This window comes from Muscardinus avellanarius (assembly GCF_963383645.1).
Source record: "Muscardinus avellanarius genome assembly, chromosome: 2".
In the NCBI taxonomy this organism is placed as follows: domain Eukaryota; kingdom Metazoa; phylum Chordata; class Mammalia; order Rodentia; family Gliridae; genus Muscardinus; species Muscardinus avellanarius.
In genome coordinates this window covers 58,794,134-58,811,652 of record NC_137787.1, presented here as the reverse complement: position 1 = coordinate 58,811,652, position 17,519 = coordinate 58,794,134, and the positions used below count along the sequence as shown (strand labels likewise).

The following is a 17,519-nucleotide window of genomic DNA, read 5'->3' as shown; positions in this document are numbered from 1 at the left end:
TCTTCTGTCACTAATAGCTGTCTAAATACAGGTGGGTACTTTTCTGGAGAGCGAGGGTAAGAAAGGGAACAAGTGCCATGTTTGATCTTTATCCAGTGGTAAGAGCAATCAGGATTTCCTGATGCATTACTGACCAGGAAATCCAAACTACCCAGGAGTAAGGGGTTAAAAACTGTTTTGAAAAGCTTTTTATGTTCTGAAAAGTTAAGTTACACATACATGCAAACCACAAACTTCACACAGCACCTGGGTAAATAAACTGTGACTAAATAAATGCTGGGCTTTTTGCAAAAGGGAATCTGGAAAACATTTGCTTTGAGAGGTTAACACTACTTAGACTTTTTTTTTTTTTTCTTTTAGGTAAAAGTAGTCTGGTTTAAAGGAAATAGAACATCAAAAAAAAAAATTTTAATGTGTCTGTTGAAAATAAGATTTCAGCTCATTTACTTTCCAAATAAAATCTTAAGGGCTTACAAAGATTGAGAGGGGCACAGAACTACAGCAGCAACACTTTTAATACAGAAGTTGTTAAACAATAAACATTCTCGGACACAGAATGTGCACTAAAAGGTTATTAAGCATTGTCTGTCCTCCAAATGTGAAATTTAAACATCATTGGTAAATGATAATGACTCAGATATTAGGAATGTCATAAATTCAAAGCCACGTACTTCACAAGTCAAGTTTTTTCAACCCAATAGAACTTGAACACCAAGGATTTCATGCTACTGAGGAATTATGTTGAACCTACATCTGGTACCTTTGTGGATAGTTTCTCTCTAAAGAGAAAAATATTTATCTCATTGCACCAGAGGCCTTTTATCTTACAATGGAAAACAGGTTGAATCATAAGAAATTGCTAATTGTGTAGGTTAAAGAGAACTGTCAAAATCAGCAATTTCATATGATATAACAATATTTTTTCATTTTTGTGTCAGCCAGGTAATGTTGAGATTACATTTATGAAAAGAAATGGGTGAGTGATGGAGAAACAAAAATTAAAGATCTTGTAGGGTTCATAAAAGCATGAACAGAATGAGTGGAGTTCCCAGTTGAAACCCAAAAACTATTGGCAGTTGTGGACTCAAACTAACATGAATCTATGGGAGAAAGTTTTAGAATTGGTCTTTTTTTCTTTCTTTTTTTTTCTTTTAACAATTTTTTTATTGAACATAAATAGTATACATTTAAACTATATTTGGTGCCCTCTCCCCCCAGCCCCCGTTTTCCCTTCCCCCCTCCCACCAATGGTTGTCCAGGTTAACCATGTCATATTCATAATTTTACACATATTCAGATGTAGACCCTCATTAATCAAGATAAGCCTTCCTCCTCTCCTATCTTTCCATTCAAACTTTGCTGGTATTTCCCCTCCATTATCTGGAGTCCCATTGGTATCCTCTGTGTTTCCTAGTTTGGGCATATTAGAGGAAACATATGTACCTTCTCCTTCTGTGCTTGGCTGATCTCACTTAACATGTTCTCCAGGGCTTTCCATCTTCTTGCAAATGATATAATTTTGTTCTTCTTTATGGCTGAATAGAATTCCATTGTGTGTATTTCCCAAAGTTTTGCTATCCATTCATCTATTGATGGAGATCTGGGCTGGTTCCATATTTTGCCTATTACAAATTGTGCTGCTATGAACAGCTATACCACTCCTGGGTATCTTTCCAAAGGGGTTGAATTCAGAGAAATACAGCAACATATGCATACCTATGTTCATAGCAGCACAATTTGTAATAGAATTGGTCTTTTCATCAGTGATAGGTATAGGAAGGAGTTTGTAGGGAGTTCACAAAAATAGTGAGAGATTTATCCTTATCTATGGCACAACAACATAGAAAAAATCACAACATATCCTAAATTGCAAACACAAAGGTAGGAATTAAGAACTGAGTTCTCAGGATATCTTTAACCTTATACCTTATACCACTGTAAGAGATAAATAAAACATTATGAAAAACAGTAACATATATTGCTCATATATTCAAATTGCTAGTAAAATAAAATCATGAAAATTTGATTTTTTAAATAATTTTTATTGTCTCTGCACCACAGCACCATAATTAGGTAAGCAAAAAAGATTTACTACTAAATCTTGCTCATTAAAAAAACTCTTATAACCCAAGGAATTTGGGTTAGAAAAAGCATTGTATCTATGCTATAAAATATTGCCCAAATACCCTAAATTCTATATAAAAGTATGTACTAATATTATGATACATTGTGAAAAAAGAACAAACCCTGAAATTATTAAAATCATAGAAGTCCTATATAAATATTACTGACTTCAAGACTAAGTGTCTGGTCTCTGGATAATATATGTATAAGGGCCTCTCTTGGTACATCAAAAAAAGAATATAAAACATAGGTATTAAAATATCTAATATATAAAACATCCCTTATCAGTTTCAAACTTTTCATAACTCCTAACAATATTTCATTTTAAGAATTTTTAAATGAAAATTTTATCTAATATTTTTGTTAGAAACTATACAAATTTCATCCTGTAAAAATATAAGTATACCAATGGTTAAATACAGATAAAACAGTTACAGTTCAAAATTTATATAACAAAATCATATGAAAGTCATTATCAGCCATTTCTACATATTCCATCCTATAATCTCATAAATCAAAGCTCTTAACTGTCTGGACTCATATGTGACTGTATTCTTTCCAATATGCATTCTTTCTTCTTCCAGGGGTTGTTCAATAACAGCAGGTATATTTTTGCCATAAAGTTCACACTGTTCTAGGAACCGGATACATTCTTGAATAACACTGTCACGAAGCATGATTGTATGTTTTGACATGTTTTCTAATAAGGACAAGAAGCACCTTTTGGCATAGTACCAGGTATCAGTCCCCAGCTTTTTATTGTAGGGTTCCAAGCTTTTGATAACACGAGAAATACCAAAGTCATAATTTCCTTTGGCACAGTAGAGGGTTCCTATCACCAAATTCACAATGCACAGATGGTAGATTTTCTTCTCTGGGTCATCGTAGGACAGCTGCTCTTCTTCCTTTTCAATCTTCCTCATCAACTCCTCGGCCTCTTCATTTTGGCTTGTCATAATATAGGAAACACAGAGGTTAGCTAAAACAATAGCGCTGACATTCAGGATGTTATCATAATGCTTCTTCACTATAGGCTCATAGAAGCCAATGGCTTCTTTGTATTTGTTTTCCTGCATGAACAGAACATGAGCCACATTCAACTTCCACACATCATGGTCATTGCAGAATTCTACAGACTTGCGGAAGATCTTCTCCACCATGGGATAATTTTCTAGGTTCCAGTAGATTTTTGCCTGGGCCATCAACACAGGAATATACTTCTCAAGAGTTTCATCATATTCATTCACTGACTTTTTGACAACTTCATCCTCTCTATTCTGTCTTGCTTCCTGAACTTGTTTGGTGAGTCTGCGAAGCTGCTCAGTGAGCATCCCTGCCAGCCCATCCAGCTTAATGAAAGCCTCTTCAGGAGCTGTCTGGCAAGTGATCATGGCATCCAAGAAGTCATAGAGATAGGGTGTGAGGAGCTTATAGGTCAAATGGGCATTTTCTGCCAAGACATCGGCTGCCAGGTCAAAATACTCATACTTACAGTAGAGCAGCAAGAGGTTGCCAAATGTCTCTGGGGGAAAGGGGTTCTGTTGGAGCAAAAACTGTAGCTTTTCAAACCCTTCTGTGGGCCTGGTGTCCATGTTCATTAGTGCCTGGTTGTGCAGGGTCACAGGGTCCAACTCTTCCTCTGCCCTGGGTGGCATGTCAGTGAGGGCTTCCTGGGCGGCCTCATAGTTTCTCAGCTGGTATTCTATGGCTGCCTTGAGGTTGAAGGCTTCCACCAGAGCAGTCTGGTGGAGAACTAAAGTGTTGCCAACACTGCGAATATCAATGCCTTCTGTGGTCATGCCTACACCCAGCTCTGGGTGCTGGCGGATGCCATGCTCAATAATGTCGGCTATATGCTTCAGAGCCGGGGCATAGTGCCTGTTGCTGTAACAGGCCAATGCCAGGTTGTAGGAAAGATCAGGCTGGTAGCCTGAAGCCTGCAGGGCAGCAAAGAACTTGGAGCATGCAGCTTCATAGTGCCCCTCTTTGTAGAGCAAGCAACCCAGGTTGACCTGGCCATCGGGCTCATGCTCGCCTGCACTCTCCTCTCCTCCTTCCCCACTCAGCAGCTGCTCCACCAGGCTCCTGGCCCCCGGCAGGTCGCCCTCACTGTACTTGATAGCGGCTTGCAGGCGCAGGACTCGGTTGTGGTAGGCCGGATTGTCCAGGAGGAGGAAGGCGACGCGGGTGGCCTCTGGATAAAGGCAGGCCTTGTAGAGGGCCTGGGCCTGGTACAGGCGGTACTGCTCGAGTTCCGGGTGCAGCTGGCTCAGCTGCTCATAGCACTCTGCGGCCAGCGCGAACTCCTGCAGGCGGTAGTAGCAGTAGGCCAGCAGCGACAGGCCGGCGCGGCTCCTCGGGCTCCGCTGCAGCTCCGCGGCCAGCAGCTGCACGGCCTCGGCGTAGCGGGCATCGCGGATGAGGCGGTACACGACCGCGGTGAACTCCCCGTCGGGGATGTGCGTTCCATTCAGTCCCTCCATAACCGCCAGGAGTGAGGCGTTTGCTCGTTTCCAAGACAACAAGTCTCCCGGAAGCGGAAGTCTCTCCAGAGGTTACTCCGCAGCAGAAAAAATCCCATTAGTAATGAAAATGAAGCACTGATACAAATCTCTCCATTTCTGACTTGTCTTGGGTGACTCCGTCTGCGGAGGGGCAGGGGTACTCCCACTCCGGACCCTTCAAGGGCCAGAACTCCATGTCCCGGCATGCACCGGGCCGTCGCGCGGGGCGCGTCGCACTGCATTCTGGGAGGCGTAGTTCCCGCTGCGGTTGCGCTTGGTTTGAGGGATGAGCATCACCAGTGTTTCCTCCCAGTTAAAGTCCGCTAGCTCGTGGTTAACCTGGACACCCATTGTTGGGAGGGGGAGAGGATAAGTGGAGGGTGGGAGAGGGCACCAAGCACAGTCTGAATGTATGCCATTTTCAATAGGATCCACATGAAAATGAAGTCCGCTAGGTGCTTCTACTGCGCCGCCTCGGTTTCCGGCGCTATAAAGGGAAGTTTGGGGTTTGAGCTCCCTTGTACTATTGAGCGTTTGTTGTGTGGTCCTAAGAAGGATCGTTTTTGCGATTAAGTAGGAATGGGATGGAGACGGTGGGTTATTTCCTGAATTGGAGTTGATCTTTTTAGCTGCCCTGAAAGCATAGTTTCTAAGAACAGATTAGTGCAAAGAGTCCATAATATTGGTGGTTTCCGGAGGATGACAAAAGAAAAACGTGCTGTGAGTCTTACACTGGGAGACGATTAGTTTTAGAGTATAGCATTTTCCACGTGTTTCTTTATACGGGACAGACATTACTGAAAGTTGGCATTTGAAGGTGTCCATGCCCACTGCCCTGCTGCTCTAATTTTCACTACATTTCAGGTAGAAATGTTGGCGAGACGTGTGAATTTTTCTTTCCCAAAGGTGAAAAAATTCGATATTAATATGTGTTTCTTACTTGTTCATTGTTACTTTTTTTTCTTAACTCTACTAAATTAACCACTTGTGTGAGACAGAGATAATCTGACTACTTGTCAGGGTTGCAGTGATGTTTTTGTATATTACTGAGCTTATTCAAACATATTTTTCCAGGCATGGTGGTGTAGGCCTGGCATCACTGTTTGGGCATCTCCAGACAGGGGAATTTCAGGTTTGAGCCCATTCTCAGCAATTTAAGTGAGACCCTCAGTAACTTCTAAATGAAACTCTGTTTCAAAAATAAATAACATTCTGCGGTTGTAATCTGAAGAGAATGCTCCTGGGTTCAATCTCCAGTGCAAAACAAAAACTATTGTTAACAGGCGAATTATTTCTCAGTTAAAATAAAAAATAAATTGCCCATCCCCAGATTCTTAATCCAAAGATCTCTGTTCAGATTTGCTGCTCTGTACAAGAAATCAGTCTGGGTTTTCTTTGTTCTTTTGCCATATATTTGGAATAGGAGCTCTAGAGTCCATGTTACTGTCCCAGGACTATTTTTGTGTAAACTCTTTCAAATGTAATAGTGTCCATAATGGACCAGTGAAAAACTAGGGACTTAATTATCTATAAAATTACTTTAGATCACAAATAAATAATAAAACATAGATTTATGACCAAGAGGGTGTAGAATTTGTGTGTAAATAAATAGCTTTCAGTTATGTATTAAAGAACTAGAATGACCTCGCATGCTTACACATTCTTCTTGCCACAGTTAGACTGGATAGGACCAGACAAGAGACCTCCTACTGTATGAATACCAAGAAAGGAACAGACTGCACCCATTTCAGAAGGACTGGGTGTAGCTCTGGACCACCACTGGGAAAGTTGCTGAGTTCCACTAAAACTCTATGCCAAGGCTTCTTCCAAAACAACCACTAGCTGTAGCCCTTTCTGATCTTCAGCCCTTGGGTGTGTGTGGGTGGATTCTACAGAGTGCTGCTCAATAATCAGGGAGCAGTAGTCCTCTTTTTTAGACCTGCCTGATTAATGCTTGCCCCTAGGAAACAATATTCAAAAGCCTCAATATTTAAAAATCCTTATTTTATTGAACTGTTGCTTTGGGTAAATCACTACTAAATCAAGGTAAGATGGCAGAACATGGTAATAAGAAATTGCCTTTTGTATCTTTAGCCTCGTTCTCTGTTTTGCAGAGTTGTATTTGCATCATGAAAGCATTCAACTTCAAATAACTTCTTGGAAATGTACACAAAATAAAAGGATGATTTGCTCTCCCCCAGTTTCTTTGATCGCTACAGGAGGCAGTTGGGGTTCTCTTTGTGATGGATCTGTCTGTGAGCCTAGCCGCTGAAGTAGGTAGGAAGAGGCCATTCTGTATCTCCCTCCCTATTTCGTGTGATGCTGCTCCAGAGACCTGGCTTGTAAAGAGCAGGACATTCGGCCTAGACAGATGGAGGGCAGGGTCGTTTTCAAAATGAAATGAGTGCACCAATCACACTGTGAAATTGGCATGACCATCACTGCTGCTGTGATAGACTGAGTTTTATTTTGTCTCTGATAGGCAGTTGGGGATTTGATTCATTTTTTAGAGGAGAGGGAGGTGAAAGGAGACCCTTTAATTAACAATAGAAATTCTGGAAAGCAATAAACTAGGCAGAATACTACAAAATATCATAAAGGAACATTTTGTTTGCAATAGAAACTTGAAAAGCCAGAGCATATATCAAAAAGTAAGTCTATAATACCACCCCCCAGCAGTAGGAAGGCATTTGTGTTAGCAATAAAATGATTTAGTGCCTTATTGAAAGGAATTAGGCTTTCAGGAAATGGGTTAGGATTTAGAGTGAAATTTGCAGAATACGGAGAGGCATATTACTATGTAGAAGAATTCTATGTAGGCATATGTGCCGGAGTAAAAAGGATGATGTTTGGTTCTGAATGCAATTATGATTGAATCCCATGTACTCTGTATGGCAGTCTTCTTAAAAAATGAATTGCAAGTGATTGTTTCTTTTTTGATTTGTAATAATATCCATGTGCAAAATATACTCATGTATTGTTGGTTAGTATTGTTTATGAATATTTCAACCATAGTTGTGGTTGAGACCTCTTCCTTTATTTTTATTTTATTTTATTTTATTTTTGGTGGTACTGGGTGCGGAACCCAGGGGCTTTCTACTGCCAGGCTACACACCCCCAGCCCTGTTTTATAATTTATTTGGAAACAGGTTCTCACTAACTTGCTGAGAGCCTCACTAAGTATCTGAGGCTGGCTTCGAACTTGTGAGATCCTCCTGTCTCAGCCTCCCAAGTGCTGGGATTACAAGCATGCACCACCACGCCTGGCTGAGACATCTTCCTTTATAAAAGAAAATCCTGGTACTTGGGAGACTAAGGTAGGAGGATCACAGGTTCCAAGCTAGCCTTGGCAACTTTGTGAGGCCCTCAGCAGCTTAATGAGATTGTGTCTTAAAAAACAAACAAACAAACAAACAAAATAGGGCTGGGAGCATAGATCAGAGGCCCCTGGGTTCAATCCCCAGTATCACAGAAATAGAGATAAGGAGGGGAGAAAAGAGGAGGGAGGGAAGGAGGGAAAAGAAACCTGCAAAATCATTTTCTCATTGCTCTGTCTCTCATGTATTCTCAACCATTTTGTTTCTAAATATTCCTAAAGAAAAAATGTCTTAAGCCTCAAACACATTTTCTGGCCAGGCGTGGTGGGGCACGCTTGTAATCCCCGCGCTTGGGAGGTGGAGACAGGAGGATCGCGCTGGTTTAAGAGACCCTGTTTCCAAATAAAATATAAAATAAGTCTGAGAGTGTAGCCCGGAGGTAGAAGGGTTTCATCCCCAGTACCACACACACACACACACACACACACACACACACACACACACAAAAACAACGAAAAGACACACAAAACATTTCTGGCATGCAAGACTTTCAGACTTTTTCCATGATGGCAGAGAGCCATCCACAATGCCTTTGATGACTAGCCTTCCATTTGTCTCAAATGCCACAAATTTTCATTTTCTCTTGCCTAAGATTTCATGGGTCTGCTCTATTTGTTTTCTCTTTAAGCATTGAGCAGTGACACCATGCCCACTGCCTGAATGGATTAGGCTTTAAAGAGCCTTGCTGAAATTTCTGCAGTGTATTCCATTAGCTCTTCTCAGACCACACCAGCTTAAAGAATAGTTAAGAACCAGATGAAAGTTGCCATGGTATTTGAGCAGTCACCCAAGTGCTTGTACTAGCCTTTAGAGTTTTCTCTATGAAAACCTCATGTATTCTGTGACAGAGTCCCAGGGCTGGTACTGGTAGACCAAGCTAGAAAGCAAACCTGACCTGCAAAGCTCCTGCTTCCTCATTCCTCACATACAGTGAATCATATTCTGAGGATTTACTTCTAAAATATCTCCCTATATCCTCCTTTCTATCCTTTGCCATCACTTCCTTCCAATTTCTACCACTGCTGCCCTGAAGCTACTCTCTTCCTGGATACTGTAACTAACCTCCTTATTGGATTCTTTCAAAGATTTGGAGGCACTTTACTTTTCTACTATGTTCAATATTTTACTTTGGGGACCTCATTGTTTTTCAATGCACTTTACCATTTCTTTCAGGAGATCATAATTTTTTTCATGCAAACTAGAACTCCCGGGGGTTTCTCTTCCTATGCCAGAGTTTCTGTTTCGGGTCTGTAGACTATTTTTCTCTCCCCAATGACTTGTACTGTCTTAATGTATGGAATTGTCCTGTGACTGAAATCCTAATGGTTTTGGAAGGAATTGTTTCTGTATATGGTATTAGAAGCTGAGTGTTGTAGAGAACTTATATTGATTTAGAACTTTCTCCCCATGAAGTATTTAATAGCACTGTTTTGATTTCTAAGTACACCAGGCACTTTTCTTAACTCTAGATCTCTGTGTCGTCTAAGAGTTCTTTAGAGATGACTTTTATCTTTTTCTGGCCCCCACAAATAGAACTCTATTTGTGTTCTATTTGAATTCTATTTGTACCTTGCCTTCTATTTGTAAAGAACCTATAAAAGCAAAAAAAAAAAAGCCAAAGAAATAAAAAAAATATTGATCAAGACATAAAAATGTTCTCAGGTGGCACCATCTGATGTCAAATCCCTATTTTGCCATCACCAACAGCATAGCCTTGGAAGTTTCTTTCTTCTTCTTCTTCTTTTTTTTTTTTTTGTTGTTAGAAGTTTCTTAACCATATGTGAATTGCAATTCTATTATATGGGTAAAACAGGGACAAATTTTTTTCTATGTAAATTTTTTGAGAGAATTCAAAAAACTACAAAGCATATGGCCCAACCCCCAAAACTTAGAAGACCCTGTTCCTGCTTCAAACTAAAAAATTACCTGGGCATGGTGGTACACACCTATAATCCTAGTACTTACAGGACTGGGAGAGGAGGATCGAAGGGTTGAGAATGGCTCTAGCAACTTAGACTCTCAGTAAGCTATTGAGACTGTTTCAAAACAAATGGTTAAAAGGACTGAGGGTGCCATAAAGAAGAACAAAATTGGTGATGTGTGCCTGTATGTCTCCACTACCTTGCATCCCATTAAGATGTATGACTACAATGCACCAATAAAAATTTTAAAAAGAACAAAATTATGTCATTTACAGGGAAATGGATAGAACTAAAGAACTTAAGCTAAGTGAGATTAGTCAGTCACAAAAAGTAAAAAATCAGATGCTCTCCCTAATATGCAGAAGAGGTGAGCAAATAAGGCAACTTAACTTTTGGGAGGCTGAGACAGGAGGATCATGGTTCGAGGACAGCCTCAGCTACTTAGCGAGGACCTTTGCAACTCAGTGAGATCCTGTTTCAAAATAAAGAATAAAAAATAGGGCAAGGGATGTATCTCAAAGGTAGAATGCACCTGGGTCCCATTCCCAGCACCTCAAAACAACAACAACAACAACAACAACAACAACAACAACAACAACAAAAACTGACAAAGAAAGATCTGGGGAGATCCTAAGATGGGTAGGAGTCAAACTGGCAGATCTGGGAGAGAATTTCAGTGTGAAGGTAAATAAAGCACAAGATGTATTTTTAGAAAACTCATTGTAATGGAGTCAGGAGTAAGTGGGAAGTTTGTTGATTTAGGGCTGTGGTTTTCTTGGCATTGGAGGGTGTGCTAGCACAGGCCAAGGTTAGTTAATACATGTATCACATCCCCTAGGACTGGTATAGGGCAGCACACAGCTGACCCACCTGCTTTCCTTTTGGACAAATCATCTAGAGACTAAATTAAGTTCTGAAAACATGAACCAATAAACCAAAGCAATAAATCCAGCTTTCATAAAAATGAAACAAGTTCCCCACATTTCACTTTAAGCTGTAACTTTATTAAGTACATTTACATTCTAGGTATTTTATTAAGCACATTTGTAATAACATTTTTTCAACAGGTATTTCCTATTGTTTCACTTTGCCTCCATGGATGGCTTAAATCCTTAAAAACAGAATTTGGACATTTTAAAGTCAGAGCTGTGGTTTTAGGTAGAAGAGTGAGAAAAAACGTCTCAACTTGGTCATAGGATGACAAGGCTGGTCTACTTGAGAACTGTAGTCTTTCTTAGGTAAGGGCCCCAAACTGCCTCAGTCTGCTGGCTCCACTGGTAGGGAGTGCAGTGTGGGAACTATGCATTTGCTCATCTGCTAATAATTTTCTGTATTTAGAGTCTAGCAACTTACCTTATCAATGAAAACCTTATCACTGTCAGTAAGACAGTGGCGTCGAGAACTCCTTGAAGTTGTCATAGCTGTTTTGATGTTTGAAGGAGAGTGCTTAGATTATGAGTTTCACAGTGTAAACCATGCCACTGATGTAAGTTTGTAAAGTGCTTTGAGCCTGATTCTAAATACAGTACCTCTGCTGGGCGTGGTGGCGCACGCTTGTAATCCCCGCGCTTGGGAGGCTGAGACAGGAGGATCGTGCAGGTCCAAAGCCAACCTCAGCTACTTAGTAAGGCTCTCAGCAACTTAGCGAGACCCTGTTTTCAATAAAATATAAAATAGTGTAGCCTGGAGGTAGAAGGCCCCTGGATTTCACCCCCAGTACCATCTAAATAAATAATAGATAAATAAATACAGTACCTCTGAAAATTTACAATCTTGTTGAACTCAGACATTCACTGTTCCCAAGTAATACTCTATGAAATTTAAATTAATTTTTGTACTGCTAACACATTTGAACCTTCTTTTATCAGAGGTTGACAGATTTTTCAAGTAAAACTAGCTTATCCAGTAAGAGTAGGATGAGTATATTTGAACTGTATTTATATTAAAATGTCAGTAATTGTTACTCTGAAATTCAGATTTAACTGGGCATCTTGTATCTCATCTGATAATCCTCCTCCCCACCCCAATATTTTATACTTAGATTTTAAATTCTTAATTTCTCCTATATTTTACTTCTCGTAGCATATCACCTCTTTAGGTCTCATAAATAAAAAATACAGCCGGGCATGGTGGTACACACTTGTAATCCCAGTGCTTGGGAGGCAGAAACAGGAGGATCGCGCAGGTTCAAAGCCAGTCTCACTGGCTTAAGAGACCCTGTTTCTAAATAAAAATATAAAATAGGTCTGGGAATGTAGCCCAGAGGTAAAAGGGTTTCATGCTTAGTACCACCAAAAAAAAAAAAAAAAAAAAAAAAAAACCCAGAAGATACTCTTTTTTCCTTTCTTTCTCTGAAATACCACTACCCCCAGGTACTAAGTAGAAATAACATTTGTGAGGGCATATGTGATAATAACTGCACTAAAGAAAAGCCATAAAACCCACATCTCTTATACTAGGTACAGTATGTAGCTGCATGTAAAAAAATACCTGTAGTTCATTTGGATACTCCTGTGTGAAACACATTTTGATACATTTAACTAATCATGGTATCATTAGTAATAATCTTCATTATTATTGTTATCACTTTGTGGTACTGAGTATTAAATACAGGGCATTCTACCACTGAGCTACTCCCCTAACCCTTTTTATTTCTTATTTTGAAAAAGGATATTGCTAAGTTGCCCTCTGCTGTACTCTAGCCTTCAATCCTCCTGTCTCAGCCTGTCTCAACCTCCCAAGTACTGAACTTGCAGGTGTGTACCACTATATACTCAGCTGTAATCTTCATTAATTTTTAAATCTATGCCTTGGGGATTTCTATAAATGAATGTTTCATAAAATCAATTTAATTCATCTCCTCTTAATATAAGACTGATATCCATGGCAGAACAAAGAACTTTATACTGATAAAAAATAGATATTTCCTTTCTAAAAAGTCTATCTTTCATATCCTGCCCTGGGACTTTATCACTTTCCCTTCTCTTTGGGTGGCAGACTCCTCACTGTCTTTGCTGGCCCATTTCTTCTCAAGAGTTTGCCTATCTCCTACTTTATCTCTAGCCCTAGGCCCCTTCTTCTTCTTCTAATATTGCTCTTGGAAACTCAATTCTTCTCATGTAAACCATTCTGTCTCATCCAGCCCAGGCCATAAGAATCATTTTGCTACCCAAAGTGACTTATCAAAATGTTTTGAAACAGAAGACAAGTCTCCATCAGGTCAATTCTGCTACCAGCTGCTAAGACAATGTTTCCTTTCCTTTGCTCTTACTAAAGGGGAGAGGAATACAGAGAAAAAAGTGCCTGCTTAGCCACCAAGATGAAGGATGGAGTGACCCTCCTTGCTTTCTTGGATTTATTTTGAGCCACAGTGCAGAGGGGTGAAGATCAGAAGCTCATGGAACTACTCAAAAGAAACTTCACTGAACGTGGATGGAGCATCCTAAGCCTGATGATCAGGAAGTGCTCTGGAGGGCAGGCAAACACCTGCCTTCACTGTTTCCAGCTTTCTCATGATACCTGAAATGAGGAAACCTTGCTGGCATCCAGTGATGGATATTGCCATTCTTCTATGGAGAAGTATCCTCTCAAGGATGTATTTTAAGTAATGGGAGGGGAGCACCACTGAAGGAGGAAGGGGACCTGTTGTTAGCAGCCTGGTTTGTGAACCCCTATAAGGCTACCTTTTGGGTCCCCAGGAATAGTGAGGAACATCCTGATAATTGACAAAATAAAGGTCAAGGGAAAAATTACACCTGGTTATTTCTTCTGTGTGGTAGGTACTTAAGAAGGACTATTTCCTGGCAAACCTCACTTTAAGAAATAGCATTTGTTAAAAGGACTACATCCATTCACATATACATGTGTATAAATATTTGTTATTAATGAGATAAAAGGGCAATGGCTTCCTGCCAAGGAAATGGTTGCAGTTCTTCTAGTAGATGATAGATTTCTCCCCTTCTATTTATTTATTTATTTATTTATTTATTTATTTATTTATTTGGTGGTACTGGGGTTCCTGGAAGCCCTTCTACCTCCGGGATACACTCCCAGGCCTATTCCATACTTTTTTATTTTTGGAAACAGGGTCTCTTAAGCCAGCGAACCAGCGCGATCCTCCTGTCTCCGCCTCCCAAGCGCGGGGATTACGAGCCACCACGCCCGGCTCTCCCCCTCTATTTTTTTTTTTTTTTTTTTGTGGTACTGGGGTTCCTGGAAGCCCTTCTGCCTCTAGGCTACACTCCCAGACCTATTTTTGTATTTTTTTTTTTTAAATCTGGAAACAGGGTCTCCTAAGCCAGCGCGCGCGGCTGGCTTCGAACCTGCGCGATCCTCCTGACTCCGCCTCCCAAGCGCGGGGATTACAAGCGTGCGCCACCACGCCCGGCTCTCCCCCTCTATTTTAACAGATGGATTAGTAATTTTGGTAGCCTACAAGAAAAAATAGTTGAGAAAGTATAAAGATCTGACTAGCCCATTGAGACAGGGAGCATGAGTGGTGTCAGTTCAGCCTTTGCAGAATTTAGGGCTATATATTTTTTATTGCCCACAGAGATATGTTTCCAAAACCACTCTCATCTCCTAATTATTTTGTGATATACAAGAGAATTTTCAATGTACTCACCACAAAGAAATGATAAATGTTTACGGTGATAGATATGCTAATTGCCTGGATTTACTCATTCTCCAATGTGTATATGAATCAAAACATCACATTGTACTTCATAAATATAGACAGATATTGTCAATCAGAAAATACCATAAAAAATGTTAGAACGACAAGAACCAAAATAGGATTTTTCCAGAGAAGAAAAATAAGCAAGCAAACAAATTGAACTATGACCAGTATAGGAAAAGAAACATGGCAACCAAGACCTTCCTCTGATAGTTGTAGGAGAGTGTCTGTCCCCTCTTTCCTGAGAGTCACATCATTTTAGCTCAACAGGGTGACTCCAGACATCTAGCTCAGAACTTTAGTGAGGTGTGTAGGTAAAAGCTGCCAGGTCCGGGTGGCCTCATGAGAAACAAATTCATTTGGTGGACGGACATTTTTAAAACCTGCCACATATGTTAGCTATTTTTATGGCAATTAAATTGTTGAGGGATCTGAAAGGTGAATGTGCAATAAAACCTTTCACAATAAACCATGTGGAAAATCATCTCATCCAACCCCTGGAGGTCAAAAGCCACAGTAACCACAGAGAAGAATTAAGACTCTTTCGACAGCTTGCTTTTCTTTTATAGGTTGGGGCTCCAAATTTGGGATAGAGGGTGGATTATGTGACCTGGTAGAAGCAAGGCTAGGAGAGGGTGAGGAGTCCTTCTTGCCTAATTAAACCTAGGGAGTGCTTTGCTAAAAACTTCTAAAGCGGTGTCATTTCTGTACCACCCTTAGGAAGTAGATACTCTTCTTAAGGAATATGAGGGAAATGGGGATATAGTCACTTGATGCTTTTCTTTAGGACAAAGATACACATAAAGAACATGCCTCAGAAGGGGGTTTTGTAGTGAAAGGGCTTGGGGTTTAGGAAGTGTAAACACAATGCTATGATTATTTTATTGAGTCATATGCATGGTACACCACTTTTAGAACATTGACGTGACCTTTTCATTTTCTCCTAAGAAAATGTCATGTCTAATTGAAAATAGATACTTATAATAATTTTAGGATGAAGTCTCATTAATTTGTACTTTGAGTCTGGAAAGTCATTATAGTTTTAAAAAGTCTCTGAGCCAATTTTTTTTAAGTTTCCCTGTGACTTTTTAAGAATTTACCAGTAAGTTTATCTCTGTTTGAAACACATTTTGAGAACTTCTGTCATTCAAATATATTTATCTCCTAAAATAGGATTCTAATGAAGTCCTCATGTACTTCAGTGCCCTTTTATTTTTTCTGCATTGTTTTAAGACTTGAGATTTAGTACACCTCTAAATAGCATGCTAATAACTGTTTTTTTACAAAAACAACAGGGTAAATGTTAACAATTGGAATATCCTCAGACCTCAAATAATGAACATATTCATTTTCTCTCTGTGATATTCTAAGTTCTCTTAAGGAATAACAGGCATTCAGGCCATACTCAGTTACCTTGCGTGTGAACCCACGCTAATTTTGGGTGGTTGAAAGTACATGGACAGTGTTTCTGTCTGCCCAATTCTAAAACACTTTCGCAGTGTGGTTCATTTTGTTGAAGGATGGTTTCTGATCAACAGAGGATGTATAAAACAACTGATTTGCAGGTCCAAATTTCACTCTTCGGTTGGTGAGTGTCACTGAGGAACCTCAACTGCACCATTCTGAGAACAAACCCCCAAGATGGCTGTGGCATCCTCAGCCCAGCCCTGCTGACTGGGTCTTAGAGAACATCTGGCACCTCTCATTTTACAGATTTGATAAACAGAATTCAAAGAAGTAAAGGTGACTTTCACATTCAATAAACTAGGGCAAGAACCAGAGTCACCCGAATTCTTTTTGTGTGTGTGCTTTTATTGGTGCATTATAGACTCTCATCATAATGTAAATCATGTTGACAGTAATATACATGCACACAAGTCACCCAAATCCTAATCTCAGGCCTTCCACTAAATAAATACACGATTTGGGGCTAGTCACTTATCCGCTCTGGATTCACTTCTTCTAAAAATGAGGATTTGGAGCTGGGCGTGGTGGCGCACACTTGTAATCCCAGCACTTGGGAGGCTGAGACAGGAGGATCTCACAAGTTCGAAGCCAGCCTCAGTTACTTAGTGAGGCTCTTGGCAACTTAATGAGACCCTGTTTCCAAAAAGTATAAAAAAGTAGGTCTGGGAGTATAGCCTGGAGGTAGAAAAGCACCTGAGTTCCACCCCAGTACCACCAAAAAATGAGGATTTGGTCTCAACATTTCTCTGTTATTTTCACTACACTGTATCTTCAGTTTCATTTATTTGTTCATTTATCCCATATAAGCAACTGCCCATTAGAATCCTATTTCTAAGCCCATTCCCCAGCCCCCTCACCCCTTGCCTATGGCCAAGGCCAGTTCTTACCAATGGGATATGACTGGAAGAGAAGCGTATCATTTCCAGGCAGAAGCAGTTAGGAGTTAGGTGTGCCATTCCCATTCTTTCCCACCTGATGACTGGAGTAGAAAGACTCAAAGATCCTCAGGGATGGTGGGGACACAAAACAGAAGGAACCTGAGTCCTGAATACCCCATGATTCCAGATTGCCAGATGAACATCTCTGCTGGACTGTTATGTGTACAAGCAATAAACTTCTATGTGTTAATATTTGTTAAAAACAACTAACATTCTACTTCCTGAGATAGGCAGCAAGCACTTATTGAATGCTTATTATGTGCATGTTGTTAAACTGGGTAGTGGATCCATCCGTGAATAACATAGTGTTCTTGCCCTCAAGGAGTTCAGCTTGGTAGGATAAGACATGTAAGTATGCACACAGTTGTCACACAGTGTGATAAGTACATGATAAACACAGGATGCTGTGAGAGAACATAGCCTTGGGCATTTCAGAAAAGACTCGGCAGAACAGAAATAGCACTTAAGTCCAGCTTCTGTCTTTTTTTTTTTTTTTTTTTGGGGTACTGGGG

At 40.2% G+C, this 17,519-nt stretch overlaps 1 protein-coding gene across 1 annotated transcript; it reads right to left on the bottom strand.

Annotated features, from left to right (window-relative positions):
* Positions 1 to 2,609: 2,609 nt before the first annotated feature.
* Positions 2,610 to 4,607, bottom strand: LOC308259066 (intraflagellar transport protein 70A2-like; the record flags this gene model as incomplete). Its single annotated transcript, XM_080689816.1, has 1 exon — positions 2,610 to 4,607. One exon carries the CDS (start codon positions 4,605 to 4,607, stop codon positions 2,610 to 2,612), a length of 1,998 nt encoding a protein of 665 aa, XP_080545942.1.
* Positions 4,608 to 17,519: the final 12,912 nt, after the last annotated feature.